At 36.5% G+C, this 18,886-nt stretch overlaps 1 protein-coding gene and 1 pseudogene across 2 annotated transcripts in view; one reads left to right on the top strand and one right to left on the bottom strand.

Moving 5' to 3' along the window:
- Positions 1-18,886, top strand: part of LOC309633816 (cyclin-dependent kinase 20-like) — a 47,077-nt pseudogene that overhangs the window by 27,670 nt on the left and 521 nt on the right. The window contains exon 14 of the transcript XR_014249553.1: positions 11,328-11,369. The product of XR_014249553.1 is annotated as a cyclin-dependent kinase 20-like (transcript). The remainder of the gene's footprint in view (positions 1-11,327; positions 11,370-18,886) is intronic.
- The window catches only part of LOC309634352 (uncharacterized protein), a 116,135-nt gene continuing 98,796 nt past the window's right edge, over positions 1,548-18,886 (bottom strand). Inside the window, exons 5-6 of the mRNA XM_082404305.1 lie at positions 5,577-5,723; positions 1,548-1,717 (exon numbers count right to left, since the gene is read on the bottom strand). Of these exons, the coding sequence (XP_082260431.1) occupies positions 1,715-1,717; positions 5,577-5,723 (150 nt within the window). The 3' untranslated portion in view covers positions 1,548-1,714. The remainder of the gene's footprint in view (positions 1,718-5,576; positions 5,724-18,886) is intronic.

Below are 18,886 nucleotides of genomic sequence, written 5' to 3'. Positions count from 1 at the left end.
TGTAAAAAAGAACGAATATATGTATATGTATAACTGAATCACTTTGCTGTACAGCTGAAACTAACACAATGTTGTAAGTCAACTATACTCCATAAAAAAGAAAAAAAGATAACATGAACTAGAACCTGCAGGATAAACAGCTGACAATGTCAGTAGAGCCCCAGGGGATTTGGAATTGTAGTTAATAGACACAAACACTAGCACACCTGTGGTTGCCATGCTCAAGGAGATAAATTTCAACAGAGAACTTAAAGCCGTGAAAAATGACATACAGATTTGGAAAAGAACCAAGTAGAAAGAAATTCTGGAGTAGCAAAACTGAATAACAAACGTTAGGACTCAGCGGATGAATTTAATAGCAGAGTGGACAGTTGAATCCCACAAAAGTCTGGGGTGGGTGGGGGGAGCTTTTGGGCCACTGGCAGTGTTCTTAACTTCGGTGGTGACATGAATATTTACTTTGTAAAAATGTACTGAGCTCTTATGTTTATGTCTTGTGCAATTTTCTATGTGTATTATATACATCAATTAAGAAGTTAAGAGTATGAAAGAATTAGTGAACTGGAAGATAAAAGTAATTATCTACAATGGAATGGGGAGACGAGGAGTGGTAAATGTGGAAGAGAGGCTGAGAGATGGAGACCAGTGCTTCTCAGACTTGAATGGGATGTGACTCACCTGTGGATCTTGTTTAAATGAAGATTCTGATTCAGTGGATCCCTGGGGATGCCTGAGATGCTGAGTTTTTAGAAGCTTCTTGAGAATATTGATGCTATCAGGTCATAGACCACACTTTGAATGGCGAGGCCATAAAGAATCCATGAAAAAATTTTAGTATTTGTTTATTTTATATCCTAGGAGTAGGTGAGGCAGGGACGCATAGGAAACATTTGAAGAGATGATGGTAGATATTTTTCCAAAATAGACTAAGGACAGTACTCCATGGAATCAAGAAGGCCCTGCAAACCCCAAGCAGGGTAAATAAAAATAAATCTGCATATAGACCCATCAGAGTGAACTGAGATAACTGAAGACTAAGAAAAATGTATTTAATAGCAGCAAGAGGAAGTAAAATGACCTTCGTGTAATACTAATGAGACTTCTTCAGGCAGAGGGAAAATGATCACAGACGAAATGTCAGAGAAGCAGGAAAGATCGATGAGCAGCAACAGTGGTAAATATGAGGAAATCTAAATATTGACTGTATAAAACAGCAACAACAATGCCTTGTGGACTTTAAACTATATGTAGAAATAAAATGCATGACTTTAGCATTTAGGCTAGGGGAGGTTTATGAGGAACTAAAAGGTCTAAGCTCCTTGAATTGTCGGAGAAGATTAAATGTACCAATTAGCAGTATACTTTATAAGGCAGGCTGCAAATAGTAATCTCTCGTCTAACTCCTAGAAGAATAGTATACAGCATATAGCTTCTAAATCATAAGAGGAAGATGAATGTGTCTTGTGGTTGCACCATAGGGGGCAGGATCAACCTGACCCAAAATGTGGCTTGGTTATTGTTGACTGAAAAAAAAAAAATGCACAACCTAAAAGTTGAGAGTTATGTTTTATTGGGTGGACTTTCTGAGGACTTCAGGCCCGGGACATGGCATCTCAGATGACATTGCAGAAACTGTTCCGAAGAGGCAAGGGTGGGGAGCCAGGATATATAGGAGATTCTCAACAAAAGACCAGGTAGTCAGAACATCAAAAGATTACTGTTAATAAAAGAAAACCAGATTTCTCAAGTTATGGAATTTAGCACTTTTCTATGTTGGGGAAGATGCAAGAGCCTGGGCTCACTGAAATCATTCCTTTGATATGCACCTTCAATATCTGGGGCCAGTATCCTGTGTATTCTTATCCTGAGTTTCCTCAGGGTACACTGGCAGAACCAGGGGGTGTGGCAGTGGCTGAGGGTTTGGCAGTGAGCAGCCCGTTTGTCTACATCCTGGGTTCCCTTAGGGCTCACCCTCCGGTGGCTGTAATATGATGGCTTGATGGCTGCAACATCCTTTGTTTACTGATATGGCAGGCAACATTTTAGTTCTCATTATCAAGACTGATGATGCCACACATGCAGCGAGTGGGAGTGAAAAGGTCCATTTTTCACAGAATGAGACTTTGCTGGGAGAGCAGGGTGGGCTCCCAGGAGGCAGCTCTGGAAATGGCCTGAGGAAGCAGGGAGGAGTTACTGACTCTGGCTTTCCCTGTGGTTTGGGAGGTGGGGTTCTTACCCTGGGCCAGGGTTTACTGGTGTGAATTCTCTGCAGGTGCCCCTTTCTTATCAGCTTGCCCTGGGGTAAGAGAGGGGGGTGGTCCTTAAAGGCTATCAGCTGTCAAACATCAAAAATGGAGTAAGTTATTATGATGCATTTCTGATGTTTGATGACTGACAGGTGCATGTTTCATTTCCCCGAACCTGAACTTGTATAAGTAGGCCATATGGTCCTCTGTGAGGCCTGCGTTCTAAATTGGCAGATGAAGGGAAGTTCTCTTGAATGACTTGCTCAAGAGCTTGGTGTTGTGTGTTTTTAAAGTGAAATGAGAGTCTTGGTCACTGTTGGTAATGTCTGGGTCTCCAAAGGGGATAGGAGTGCGTGCTATGTGCAGACATGTGTGACTATCATTTATATTTGGGGTGTTTGGGGGGCAAGAGGTCCTGAGGTCTTCCTCCCAAACGGGAAAGCTTGGATGAGAATTTAGTTTCTGCATTGGCTGGCCACATGGCCATGCCACTGGCAATGGCCAAAGAGTGTAAACATGCTGGTTGTTTGCTGGGGCATCAAGGGCTAAGGTGACTGAGATGACAGCCTGAAGGTCAACCATTTGTGTGGACTGTTGTGTCTGTCCTTTATCAGGGACACCTGGTAAGGTACGGGCAGCAGCAGTGCTCTGGTGGGCTGTGTGGCATGGGACAGTGTCAGTGCTGTCTACACCACGAGAGACTTCCCTTTCTTGTCTACTCAGAGGGTGGCCTGCTCTAGTGTCATTGCCTGTGGCAAGGGTCTGAGGACAACAGGAAGCTACTTCCTCCTGCACCAGATGGCCAGGCCTGCCTTCCTCCTGAAGATGTCATTTCTGTCTTAGCAAGGAGGCTTCAGTGGCTGTGTGGAGCCTGCAGGATGCTACCTCCACGTCCCAAGGCATAATACGTACCTGGGAACAGAGAGTCACCTGTGATCTGAACCTGAACCTGTGATCACCTCTGTCACCGCTAGGGCCCAGATGTAGCCTGCAGCTTTCACTTTGATGGTGCGTTGTGCGGGGCTGAGGTCGGTAGGTTTTGTATCAGAAGCACTGATTTTCTTGAGGTTGCCCTGTCGGAGGATGGGGCAGGATCAACCCCCTACACAAAATTTGGCTCAGATTTGGAGACTGCTGACTTTACACATGCACCAGTGGGGTAAGGAAAAGGGTATCCCCCCAAAATTCAGGTCTACCCAGAGCCTCAGAATGTGACCTTCTTTGGAAACGGTGCTGCTGCGATGTATTTTATTTATTTATTTATTTATTTATTTATTTATTTATTTATTTATTTATTTATTTAACATCTTTATTGGAGTATAATTGCTTTACAATGGTGTGTTAGTTTATGCTTTATAACAAAGTGAATCAGCTATACATACACATATACCCCCATATCTCCTCCCTCTTGCATCTCCCTGCCACCCTCCCTATTCTGCGATGTATTTAGTTAAGGATCTCAAGATGAAATCATCCTGGATTTAGTCTGGGCCTTTAATCTAACGGTATCTTGCTAAGAAGAGGAGAGGGCACAGAGACACACACAGAGAAGCCATGTGCAGATGCCGCAGACATTGGAGTGTGCTGTTACATGCCAAGGAAAGCACTAGAACCTTCAGAGGAAGCAGAGCCCTGCTGGTACCTTGACTTTGGGCCTCTAGCCTCCAGAACTGTGAGGGAGTAAATTTTTGTTTTTTTAAGCCACCCTGTTTTGTTACTTCAGCCCTAGGAAATTAATACAAGACTCATCTAAAACAGAACACTTAAGGAGGATGGAATTAAAAGGATGGGAAAATGATAGGCGTTGGAGATGCCAACCAGAAGCAAGCTCACACAGCTGGTAATGTTAGACGAGAAGACCGGAAGATCAAAGTTTTTACTAGATCTTAGGGGTCATTTCAAAATAATAATTTGATCAGCCTCCCAGAAGGATACAGCGAGGCTAATTTTGAATGCACTTTAAAGTATGGCCTAAAATATATATGGAACAAAAATGTGTGGAATTTCAAGGAGAAATGGTTAAAGTTGCAAGCATCACGAGAAATTTCTGTTACCTGGCTAAAGAGTGATGATCTGGGCGGGCCCACTTTAATTCCATGAGTGCTTCAAAGGCAGAGAGTTTTCTCTGACTGGTCACAGAAGAGGAAGTCAGAGACTCACGGGTGCGGGGGCCTCACGTGCTGGCTGCCAGGCTGTCGGTGGGCCTGAGGACAAGAATAGTCTCTGCCACCAGCCAGCAGGCAGGGAAACCTTAGTTCTGTAGCCACAATGTCCTGGACTGCCAACAACCTGAATGGGGCCCCAATGAGAACCCAGCACCTTGACGCCTTGGCTTAGCTTTGTGTGACTTCGTCTCACGGGTTATTGGGAAGATGATCTACATATAGGTCTGTGGCTCATTTCAAGTTAAATTATATTTGTGTGCATGGTCAGCGTCAGGGTTCATTTTTATTTACAAATGGGTATCCAGAATTTGTAGGAAAGACCATCCTTTCTTCATCAAATTATATCATCACCTTCGTTTGTCAAAATATCAAATGACTGTATGTGTTATATGTGTTATATGTTGAACATGTGGGTCAGTCTCCACTGATCTGTTTGTCTGTCCTCATGACAGTAACACAGGGTCTTGTTTCCCGCAGATTACAGTTAAGTCGTGACCTCCAGCATTTTCTTTTTTGGAAAATATATCCATTTCCATAAAATTTGTCAAGTCAGCTTGGAAATTTCTACAAAACTGCTTACTGGGACTTTGATTACTTTGAATCTATAGATTGATTTGGGGATAACTGACATCTTAATGTTTAGTCTTCTAAGCCATGAACATGGCATATATGACCCCATTTATATAGGCCTTCATTTATTTCTCTCAACAAAGTTTTGTAGGTTTAAGTGAACAGGGCTTGCACATATTTTGTTAAAATTATTCATAAGTATTTTTATACGATTTAAATGTTATTTTAAAATTTGATTTTCCAATATTTTCTTTGCTAGTATACAGCATATATAGAAATACATAAATAATTGTATGATCAAGCCACCCAAGATGGCTCTTCTCTTGCTCGCTGTACAACCCCTGCCCGACCAGTCCTCCTTCATCTACACACTACTCACATCACCAACCTTCCCTCCTAATACATACTTGCCCCCGGCCCCAGCTGGTGATTGTTCTAATCTTTAGATCAGAGCACCTCCACGGTGATAGCTTATCAAAGGGACGGTGAGGGACGTGCCCCTCTGCTTGTTTCCCTGGTAACCGATGAGCCAACCTGATGTCAATTCCCCCTATAACCGGTGACCTCCCCGAGCCCTGGGAGCAAAGACTACTACCATGTCCTGCCCGCTGTCTGCCGCACACCGTGGAGTGTTGCTCCAGGACATGTAAGCTCCTCCATCCATTAAACCACTGATGTCTATGTCGCTAACTTCAGGCTCTTTCTTCGGTCTCGAGGCTGGGCAAGTGCAGGGCTTGCAGGCCTGTAGGGTGCAACGCAACAGTAATACATAGGGGTATGTATAGTTTTGTATTTACAAAAAAATTTCTGTGCATACTATATGTAGCATACGTAGAAATCATTTGTGTATAAATATAAATAGAAATGCATTCGATTTTTGTATATTGACCCGTATTCAACTGCCTTGCTAAATTTACATATTAATTCTTTGTGTGTGTGTGTGTGTGTGTGTGTGTGTGTGTGTGTGTTTTGAGCACTTAGAGTAAATCTAATTTCTTTTTTTTAATAAACATCTTTATTGGAGCATAATTACAAGGTGTTAGTTTCTGCTGTATAACAAAGTGAATCAGCTATATGTATACATATATCCCCATTTCCCCTCTCTCTTGCATCTCCCTCTCACCCTCCCCATCCCACCGCTCTAGGTGGTCACAAAGCACCGAGCTGATCTCCCCGTGTAATCCAGCTGCTTCCCACTAGCTATCTATTTTACGTTTGGTAGTGTATATATGTCCATGCCACTCTCTCACTTCGTCCCAGCTTATCCTTCCCCCTCCCCATGTCCTCAAGTCCATTCTCTACATCTGCGTCTTTATTCCTGTCCTGCCCCTAGGTTCTTCAGAACCTTTTTTTTTTTTTCTTAGATTCCATATATATGTGTTACCATATGGTATTTGTTTTTCTCTTTCTGACTTACTTCACTCTGTATGACAGACTCTAGGTCCATCCACCTCACTACAAATAACTCAGTTTTGTTTCTTTTTATGGCTGAGTAATATTCCATTGTATATATGTGCCACATCTTCTTTATCCATTCATCTGTTGATGGACACTTAGGTTGCTTCCATGTCCTGGCTATTGTAAATAAAGCTGCAATGAACATTGTGGTACATGACTCTTTTTGAATTATGGTTTTCTCAGGGTACCTGCCCAATAGTGGGATTGCTGGGTCATATGGTAGTTCTATTTTTAGTTTTTTAAGGAACCTCCATACTGTTCTCCATAGTGGCTATATCAATTTACATTCCCACCAACAGTGCAAGAGTGTTCCCTTTTCTCCACACCCTCTCCAGCATTTATTGTTTGTAGATTTTTTGATGATGGCCATTGTGACCGGTGTGAGATGATATCTCATTGTCGTTTTGATTTGCATTTCTCTAATAATTAATGATGTTGAGCATTCTTTCATGTGTTTGTTGGCAATCTGTGTATCTTCTTTGGAGAAATGTCTATTTAGGTCTTCTGACCATTCTTGGATTGGGTTGTTTGTTTTTTTGATATTGAGCTGCATGAGCTGCTTGTAAATTTTGGAGATTAATCAATCCTTTGTCAGTTGCTTCATTTGAAAATATTTTCTCCCATTCTGAGGGTTGTCTTTTGGTCTTGTTTATGGTTTCCTTTGCTGTGCAAAAGCTTTTAACTTTAATTAGGTCCCATTTGTTTATTTTTGTTTTTATTTCCATTTCTCTAGGAGGTGGGTCAAAAAGGATCTTGCTGTGATTTATGTCATGGAGTGTTCTGCCTATGTTTTCCTCTAAGAGTTTCATAGTATCTGGCCTTCCATTTAGGTCTTTAATCCATTTTCAGTTTATTTTCATGTATGGTGTTAGGGAGCATTCTAATTTCATGCTTTTACATGTAGCTGTCCATTTTTCCCAGCACCACTTATTGAAGAGGCTGTCTTTTCTCCACTGTATATGCTTGCCTCCTTTATCAAAGATAAGGTGACCATATGTGCCTGGGTTTATCTCTGGGCTGTCTATCCTGTTCCATTGATCTATATTTCTGTTTTTGTGCCAGTACCATACTGTCTTGATTACTGTAGCTTTGTAGTATAGTCTGAAGTCAGGGAGCCTGATTCCTCCAGCTCCGTTTTTCTTTCCCAAGATTGCTTTGGCTATTCAGGGTCTTTTGAGTCTCCATACAAATTGTGAGATTTTTTTGTTCTAGTTCTGTGAAAAATGCCAGTGGTAGTTTGATAAGGATTGCATTGACTCTGTAGATTGCTTTGGGTAGTAGAGTCATTTTCACAGTGTTGATTCTTCCAGTCCAAGAACATGATATATCTCGAGTAATATAATTATATATGTATGTATTATATATATAATATATTAGAGTTAGATATATTTATAAATATAAAATATATCATAATTATGTTATTTATATAATAAATATAAAATAAATACATTTATATTATAATTATATATATATAAATATATTATATAATATATATATTTTTTATATATAAAAATATATATACTTTGTGGTATAAAATTGGTTAAAGCAGTCAGAAAATAACTACCCATAAGGAATAGATTTATAATTTAACTACATTAAAATGTAAAAGTTCTGTACATTAAAACACTATTTAAAAATTGAAAGATAAAGTAATGAGTGTCAGAGAATATTTTCTAAAGTTATAAACAATAAAGCATTAAAATGTATATACATATATATTTTTTTAAATTTAAACATATAATTTTAAATCTCTGATTCAATAGGAAGGCAGGCAATGTATAGAAAATAGGTGGTGCTTCATAATAGAGAAAATAAAAATGGCCAAAAAGATATGAAAATTTACTTAAAATCATTATTATTCAAGGAAGTGCATATTAAACTATGGTGAGATACCACTCTATCCCCTCAGACTGGCAAACATTAAAAACCTTTAGAATTATGAGTGTTGTTGAGGATATGTCACAACAAGAACTCATTCAGCACTGGAGGCAGTGCATATTAATCCGTCCCTTTGGAAAACAAGTTGTTATTAAATGGTAAAGTGGTGATATTCCTATCACCACCCCTAGGAATATATAACTTTGAGAAGCTCATGCACACATGAACCATGACAGTATGAACAAGATTGTTCATAAAAGCAAGCATAGTAGTCCCAAATTAGAAACAACCCAAGTATTCATAAATAGTAAAATGGATAAATATGCTGCAGTAGAGTCATACAATGGAAATATTCTACAGAAATGCAAGTAAACAAACTAGAGCTCCATACAACAACATTGATGAATCTTACAAAAGGTTGAACAGAAGAAGGCATAAAAAAGTAAATCTGTGATTCCATAGATTCCATTTATATGCAACTCAGAAATAAGCAAAACTAACTTGTATTGTTTAGAGATGTAAACATAGGAGATAAAATCATAAAGCAAAGCAGAGAAATGATCACTATGACAATCAAGATTGTGATTGCACATAAACTGGAGCAAGAGGGTTTTGATCATGAAAGAACACTCATATTCTTTTTGGGGACCTGCAATTTTTAATTTCTTAAGCTGAGTAGTAATTACATTAGTGTTTGCTTTATAATACTTTGTTAAATTGTACATCTATGTTTTGTTTGCTTTTGCACATACATTGTGTTTAACAATAAAAATTTTTAAATTATATATTACTTATATGTTGTAAAAAGATTTACCACAAAATTCAACAGTTTAAGTAGGCAAATACTTATTATCTCACACATTTTCTGAAGGCCAGGCCTTTGTGAGTGTCTTAGCCGGGTGGCCTTGGGGTCAAGCCATTGGCCAGGGCTGTAGTCATATGGCTTGACTGGGGCCGGAGGATCCACTTCCATGAAAGTTCACACACATGTCTGTTGGTTGGGGGCCTCAGCTCCTTACCATGTGGGCCACTTCACAGGGCTGCTTGAGTTTCCTTACCACATGACAGCTGACTTCCTCCAGAGTGAATGATTCAAGAGAGAAAGAGAAGAGAGCAATGCCTTTCATAACCTAGTATCAGAAGTCAAACATTGTCAATTTGCCACATTCTATTCATTAAAAGGAAGTCATTAAAGTCCAGTCCATGATGAAGATAGAGGAATTAAACTCCATCTCTTCAAGGGAATGGTATCAGAGTATTTGTGGACATATTTTAAATCACCATAAATTTTATCAGAAGTCTACTATAAACAAATTCAATGTAGAGTACCTATATTAGGAAAAGTATTTGCAACATATAGGAAAGCAAAATGACTTAATCTATTATAAATGAGGATAAGAACTCAATATACACACTGAAAAAAGACATGAAAAAATTCTAATGAGCATATAAGAGGAAAAATATAAACATTGCTAGTGAAAATGAAAATCTGAGTTTTTACAGCTTTTCTGGAAGAAATGTCACGTATATTGTATATTAGTGTGGAGACTTAAACCACTTAATATACGAAGAATTTATTTCTTTAAAAGGGAATAAAGACACAGACCTACTAGAGAATGGACTTGAGGATACGGGGAGGGGGAAGGGTAAGCTGGGACAAAGTGAGAGAGTGGCATGGACATATAAACACTACCAAACGTAAAATAGATAGCTAGTGGGAAGCAGCCGCATAGCACAGGGAGATCAGCTCGGTGCTTTGTGACCACCTAGAGGGGTGGGATAGGGAGGGTAGGAGGGAGGGAGATGCAAGAGGGAAGAGATATGGGGACATATGTATATGTATAACTGATTCACTTTGTTATAAAGCAGAAACTAACACACCACTGTAAAGCTATTATACTCCAATAAAGATGTTTTAAAAAAAAGGGACCAATATGTATAAAATATGTATGGAGATGTTTATTTTACATTATTTGTAGAAGAAAAAATCTGAAACAAATGGAATGACCAATAAGTACAGAAATGTTTGAATACATTATGACACATTCATGATGTGAAAACATTTTTAAAACTTTCTATTGACAAATAGTGTACATACAGAAAAGTGCAATATTGCATGCATAAAGCCCAAAGAAATATCACTATCTGGTCATACTCATGATACCAGCATTCTAATCAAGAAAGAGAACAATGCCAGAACCCCCAAAGCCCTCTCAGCTTCCTTGTAGTCTCAAACTTCTCTGAGTAACCACTATCCTGACATCTGAGAACATAGATTAATGTTGCTTTTTTTGGTACTTTGCATGCGTGAAATCATATAGTATGTTATGTGGTATATTATATAGTTGACGCTTGAACAACACTGCTTTGAACTGTGGGTTCACTTATATGTGGGTATTTTTCAATAGTAAATAGTATAGTACTACACAGTCGGTGGTTGGTTGAATCTGCAGATGCAGAGGAACCAGGGATATGGAGAGTTGACTATAAGTTATACATGGCTTAACTCCCATGTTGTTCAAGGGTCAACTGTAGTTTTATTTTCCTTTGTATTCTATTTGTCAGATTCATCCATACTACATGTAGTTATAGGTAATTGATTCTCATTGCTGCATAGTACTTTATTGTGTCTCAACTCATTTATCCACAACAGTTTTAACAGGTATTTAGTTTCCAGCTTGGGACTATTATGATTAGTGCTATGAATATTCTAGTACATGTCTTTTGGTAAATAAATGTGCATATTTCTGATAGATATATACCTAGGAGCAGAATTGCTGGGTCATAGGATATGCATGTGTTTGGCTTTAGTAGACTCTGCCAAGCAGTATTCCAAAGTGGTTGGACCAATTTATGCTCCCAGTAAGAGTGTATGAGATTTACTGTTGGTCCACATTCATACCAACACTTGCTTTTTCCATGTTTTAGATTTCAGCTTTTGGATGTGTGTCATGAAGTGGTTCTCATAGATTTTCTTCTAGAAGCCTAATTGTTTTTTCTTCACATTTAGGTATGCAATCCATATGGAATTGATTTTTATGTATGGTATGAGGTGTCAGGTCACACTTATTTTTTCATATGGATATTCAATTGACCCAGCACCACTTATTGAAAAGATCCATCTTTACCATACTATTTTGATGATGATAGCTTTTTCGTATAGTTTGAAATCAGGGACCATGATACCTCCAACTTTGTTTTCTTATCAAGGTTGTTTTGACTATTTGGGTCTTTTGTGTGGAAAGATACACTGTGTTCATGAATTGGAAGAATTAATATTGGTAAAAATGACCATACTACCCAAGGCAATCTGCAGATTCAGTGCAATCCCTTTCAAAATACCAACAGCATTTTTCACAGAACTGCAATAAATTATTCTAAAATGTGTATGAAAACACAGAAGACACAGAATAATCAAAACAATCTTGACAAAGAAGAACAAAGCTGGAGGTATCATGCTCCCTGATCTTAAACTATACTACAAAGCTACAGTCATCAAAACAGTATGGTACTGGCACAAAAATAGATACATAAATCGTTAGAACAGAATAGAGAGCCCAGAATTAAACCCACACTTATATGGGCAATTCCTCTATGCCAAAGTAGGCAAAAATATACAATGGGGAAAAGATAGTGTCTTCACTAATTGGTGTTGGATAAACTGGACAGCTCCACGAAAAAGAATCAAACTGGACTACTTTCTCACACCATAAAAAAAAAAAAAAACCAAAAAACTCAAAATGGATTAAAGCCTCAAACGTAAGACCTGAAAACATAAAACATCTAGAAAAACATAGTCAGTACACTCTTTGACATTGGTCTTAGCAATATTTTTTTGGATATGTGTCTTCAGGCAAGGGAAACAAAAGCAAAAATAAACAAATGGGACTACATCAAACCAAAAAGCTTTTGTATAGCAAAGGAAACTTTTAACAAAATGAAAAAAACAGCATGCTGAATAGGAGAAGGTATTTGCAAATGATATCCAATAAGGGGTTAATACCCAAAATATACAAAGAACTCATATAACCCAAAAGAACTCATATAACCCAATACCAATTGAAAAATTTGCAGAGGACCTAAATAGACGTTTTTCCAAAGACATACATATGGCCAACAGACACATGAAAAGATGTTCAGCATTACTAAATATCAGGGGAATGCAAATCAAAACCACAATGAGATATCACCTCACACCTGTCAGAATGGCTATTACAAAAAGACAAGAAATAACAAGTGTTGGTAAGGATGTAGAGAAAAGGGAACCCTTGTGCACTGTTGGTGGTACAAATTGGTGTAGCCACTATGGAAAACAATATGGAGGTTCCTCAAAAAGTTAAAAATAGAACTACTATATGATCCAGCAATTCCACTTCGGGTATTTTTCCAAAGAAAACAAAAACATTAATTAGAAAAAATATATGCATCCCTATGTTTATTGCAGCACTACTTACGAGAGGCAAGATATGGAAACAACCTAAGTGTCCATCAATAGATAAATGGATAAAGATGTGGTATATTATACACAGTGGAATATTACTCAGCCGTAAAAAAGAATGAGATCTTTTGTGATTTTGATGTGACAACATGGATTGACCTAGAGGTTATTATGCTAAGTGAAATAAGTCAGGCAGAGAAAGAAAAATGATGTATGATTTTAACTTATATGTGGAATGTAAAAAACAAAGCAAATGAACAAATGAACAAAATAGAAACAGTCTCTTAGATACAGAGAAGAAATAGTGGTTGCCATAAGGTAGGGGGTGGGGGGGTTGAGTAAAATAGGTGAAGGAGATTAAGAGGTGTAAACTTCCAGCTGCAATATAAATGAGTTGTGAGGATGAAATGTACAGCATGTGGAATATAATCAGTAATATTGTAATATCTTTGTATAGTAATGTACTGTAACTAGATTTATCATAGTAACATTTTCTAATGTATAGAAATATTGAATCACTATGTTGTACACCTGGAACTAACATAGTGTTGTAGGTCAATTATACTTCAATTTAAAAAAAAAAAAAACTAGTTCTCTGAAAAGATCAATAGAGCTGATGAGCCTCTAGCCAGGCTAACTAAGAAAAAAAGAGAGAAAATACAAATTAGTAACATCCAAAATAAAGGAGGGACATTACTACAGATCCCATGGATAGTAGAAGGATAATCAAGGAATACTATGAACAACACTATGGCCACAAATTTGATAACCGAGATTAAATGGAGTAATTCCTTGAAAGACACATCTGCCAAAACTCACACAAGAAGAAAGAGATGCTGAATAGGCCTGTATCTATTAAATAAATTGAATCAACAATTAATAACCTTCCAAAACAGAAAGCAGCAGGCTCAGATAGGTTCACTGGTGAATTCAAACATTTAAGGAAGAAATTATGCCAATTTTATACAATCTCTTCCAGAAGATAGACACAGAGGGGAAACCTCCTAACTCATTATATGAGGCCAGCATTACCCTAAAACCAAAACCAGATAGTCTTTAAAAGAAAACTACAGACCAATATCTCTCATGAACACAAATGCAAAAATCCTCAACAAAACATTAGCAAATCAAAACCAAAAATGTATGAAAAGAATTATACACCATGACCATGTGAGATTTATCCCAGGTATGCAAGGTTGGTTTATCATTTGGAAATCCATTAATATAATCTATCACATCAACAGTCTAAAGAAGAAAAATCACATGATCATATCAATAGATACAGAAAAAGTATTTGACAAAATCCAATACTCATTCTTGATAAAAACTCTTAGCAAGCTAGGAATAGAGGGGAACTCTCTCAAATTGATAAAGACCATCTATACAAAATCGATAGCTAACATTATACTTAATGATGAGAAACTAAGTTTTTCCACTAAAAGCAGGAACAAGGCAGATGTCCTCTCTCACCACTCCTTTTCAACATCATACCAGAAGTTCTAGATAACTCAATAATACCAAAAAAGGGAAATAAAAGTTATACAGAGTGTAAAAGAAGAAATAAAACTATCTTTGTTCATGGATGACATGATTGTCTATATAGAAAACAAAAGAATTAACAACAAAATTTCTGGAACTAATAAGTTATTACAGCAAATTTGGAAGATGTAAGGTTAATGTACAAAAGGTTAACACTTTCCTTATCCCAGCAATAAACAAGTAGAATTTTAAATTAAAAACATATTGCCATTTACATTAACACAAATACTTAGGTGTAAATCTAACAAAATACGTACAAGATCTATATGAGGAAAACTACAAAATTCTGATGAAACAAATTTAAAAAAGAACTAAATAAGTATAGAGATATTTCATGTTCATGGATGGGAAAACTCAATTTTGTCAAGATGTTGGTTCTTCATAACTTGATTTATAGATTCAATGCAATCCCTATTAAAATGCCAGCATGTTATTTTGTGGATGTCAACTAAGTGATTCTAAAGTATATCTGGAGTGGCAAAAGACCCAGAATAGCCAGTATTGAAGGAGAAGAACAAAGCAGAAGGACTGACACTGCCTGACTTCAAGACTTACAATAAAGCTATAGTAACCAAGTGTGGTGTTGGTGATAGAACAGTTAAATAGACCATTGGAACAGAATAAAGAGCCCAGAAAGAGACTCACATAAATATCACTATATTTCTGTGAAAATATCACTGATCTTGATGAAATACAACGGTAAAATGGAGAAAAGACACTCTCTTCAACAAATGGTGCTGGAACAACTAGACAGCCACATATTAAAAAACATAAGAATCTAGAGACAGACCTTTCAAAAAAATTAATTGAAAATGGATGATAGACCTTAATATAAAATGCAAAATTATAAAACTCCTAGGAGTTAACACAGAAAAATTCTAGATGGCTTTTGGTATGGTGATAACTTTTCAGATACAACACCAAAGGTATGGTCTGTGAAAGAAATAATTGATAAGGTGGACTCATAAAAATTAAAAAAAAGAAAAACCTTCTGCTCTGTGAAAGACACTGTCAAGAGAATAAGAAAACAGCCACAGACTGCGAGAAAATATTTGCAAAAGATTTATCCAATGAAGGACTGTAATTCACAATATACAAAGAACTCTTAAAATTAAATAATAAGAAAATGAACATCCTGATTTAAACATGGGCAAAAAACCTGAACAGATACATCATTGAGGAAGATAAAGAGATAACAAAATAGCATACAAAAAATGCTCAACATTATATGTCATTAGGAAATTGCAAATTAAAACAATAGTAAGATACCACTACACACCTATCAGAATGGCCAAAATCTGTAACACTGACAACACCAAATGCTGACAAGGATGTGGAGCAAGAGGAACTCTCATTCATTGCTAGTGGGAATGCAAAATGGTACCACCACTTTGGAAGACAGTTAAGCACTTTCTTACAAAGCTAAACATACTCCTACCATATGATCCAGCAATTGCACTACTTGGCATTTACCCAAAGGAATTGAAAAGTTATGAACCTGCACGTGGATGTTTATAGCATCTTTATTTATAATTGCAAAAACTTAAAAGCAACCAAGTTGTCCTTCATTAAGTGAATAAATAAATAAACTGTGAAACATCCAGGCAATGGAATATTATTCAGCACTAAAAAGAAGTGAGCTTTCAAGCCATGAAAAGACATAGAAGAAACTTAAATGCCTATTACTAAGTGAAAGAAGACAATCTGAAATGACTACGCACTGTATGGTTCCAATATATGAAATTCTAGATAAGGTAAAATTATGCAGACAGTAAAAAAGAACAGTGGTTTCCAGGGGTTCAGAAGGAGGGAGGAATAAATAAATTTGTGGAGCACACAGGATTTCTAGGGCAGTGTACCTGTTCTGTATGATACTATAATGGTGATACATGTCATTATGCATTTGTCAAAACCCACAGGGTGAACCTGGATGAACTTTTGGTGATAATGATGTGTCAATGTAGGTTGATTATCAAATAACCTGCAAATGTACTCTCTGGTATGAGACATTGGTAGTGGGGGAAGCTGTGTGTGTGTTGGGGCAGGGGGTAACTTTTATACTGTCTCCTCAATTTTCCTATGAATATAAAATAAATAGAGCTTCTTAAGAAAATATTTTCAAATTAAAAGATAGAAAAGGAGAGATTCCTAACTCATTTCTGAGGCTAGTATTAGCCTTAAAAGGCCTTGTAAGAAAGTTACAAATCAATATCCCTTATGAAAATAGACATAAAATTTTCTAATAAAATTATAGCAAATTAAATCCAGAAATTTATAAAAGGAATAATACATCACAACCAAGTGGGGGTTTTCTTGTGATGCAAAGCTAGTTAAACAGACAGAGATCATTGATGCAATCCACTATATTAATCAACTAAAGGATGATTTGGCAATTGTTTTTCAGTAAAGAACCAGATAGTAAATAGTTTAGGCTTTGTGGGTGACATACAGTTTTTATAGCATATTCTTCTTCTTTTTACAATACTTTAAACATGTGAAAAAATCATTTTTTGGCTTGTGGCCTCTAAAGAAACAGTCAATGGGCAGGATTTGGCCTGTGAGTCACAGTATGCTGACCCCTGGACTAAAATAAGTAAAACCACATGATTATATCAATTGATACAGAAAAAGAACTTGAAAAATTCAACATCCATTCAACATTAAAACTCTAGTAAATTAGGAATAGAAAGCATCTACAAAAAAATTGTATAGCTAACATCATAGTTAGTAGTGAAAGATTTAATGTTTTACCCCAGGATCAAGAACAAAGCAAAGATTATATATTTTTACCACTCCTATTCAACACCATAGGTTGGTTGACAAGCCAGTGTGATAAAGCAAGGGGAAAAAAGCTTAGAGATTGGAAAGGATGACATGATTGTTAAAGTAGAAATCTCCAGAATCTATTTTAAAAGCTACTGGAATGAATAAGTAAATGTAGCAAAGTTGCATAATAAAAGGTCAATGCACAAAAATTAAAATGTAATTTATATAATATTAATGAAAAATAGGAAACCAAATCTGTTTTTTAAATACCATTTACAATAGCTTCTTTTTAAAAAAGGAAATACTTTGATATAAATCTAACAAATGTGCAGGAGCTGTACACTTAAAACTAAAAAAAGCTAATGAAAGAAATCAAAGGATGTCTAAAAAATCTAAATAAATGGAGAGATATATCATGCTCATGGATTGAAAGACTCAATATAGTTAAAATGTCAATTCTTTAAAAAATGATCTATAGAGTAACACAATTCCAATGAAAATCCCAGCATCACTCACTGTATATATTGACAAGTTAACTTTAAACTCTTTATAGAAAGTCATAGGAATTAGAGTAGCCAAAATAAATTTGAAAAGAAAAAAATTTGACTTTAAGACTTACTGTAAAGTCACAGTTATTAAGACAGTGTGGTAATGGTGAGATGATAGACACGTAGATCAATGGAACAGAACAGAGAGTCCAGGTATGAATCCACGCAAATACAGGCTTTTTTACTAAGGTAAAATTTACATGAAATGAAATTCATCATGTTAACCATTTTTAAGAGTACAATTCAGTGCTATCGTTAGTACTAAGGTCCGTAGTAATTTCCTCACTTTCATTTCTGATTTTAGTAATTTGAGTTTTTCTCTTTTTTGGTCACTCTAGCTAAAGGTTTGTCAATTTTGTTGCTCTTTTAAAATAAATTTGGTTCATTTATTTTCCCTCTTGTTTTTCTATTCTCTATTTATCTCCACCCTAATATTTATTATTTCCTTCCTTGTACTAGTTTTGTGTTTAGTTTGCTCTTCTTTTTCTAGTGCTTTACGGTGCAAAGTTAGGTGACTGATTTGAGATATTTTTTAATGTAGGCATTTAAAGCTATAAATTTCCCTCTGAACTTATCTCACTGCATCCCATTAAGTTTTGGTATAGCATGTTTATGTTTTTGTTTTCATTTGTCTTAAGGTATTTTCTAACTTCTCTTGCAATCTTTTCTTTGGCCCATTCGTTGTTTAAGAGTGTGTTGTTAGTGTGCACATATTTGTGAATTTTCCAGTTTTCCTTCTGTTAGTGTCAGGGCAATTTCATAAGAATTTCTTGACTTACTTGGGCAAGGGAAGAAATTCATGAGTAGACCAGAAGAAGCAGAAATTTTGTGGAATGGATTCTGGCTCTCTTCACAGGGCTACTTTTTTCAACATTTAATAAAATAAGGTTATATTTTACTGAAATGACTCTCGCCAGCATTGACAGTGACAACTACAGGGAAACTTAATTTTTGATCCTGAGATGGGGGGGAGGAGAAAAGGTCGACTAGAGACCTGCCTTCTCCCATAAGAATGAGAGATGATAATACAGATGCTCATTCCTTCTACTCCAGCAATAAGATGTAAACCTTGCATTTGGTATGGTCTGGAAATAGAGCACTCTGTTTAGTCAGATATGACTGTTGTCAGAAAGTTACATACTTTCGTTTAAAATGCCAACTTTTCTACGTTTCACACTAGTAAAGGCACATTTAAGTTGATTTTATTTATAACGGTCATGAGATAATGATAGCTGTAGTACCATAGTTCATTTCACCGCATCTCCAATTCCTAGAAAT

Source organism: Balaenoptera borealis (genome assembly GCF_965194805.1).
Source record: "Balaenoptera borealis genome assembly, chromosome: 8".
Lineage (NCBI taxonomy): Eukaryota > Metazoa > Chordata > Mammalia > Artiodactyla > Balaenopteridae > Balaenoptera > Balaenoptera borealis.
This window is presented reverse-complemented; position numbering and strand designations above follow the sequence as displayed.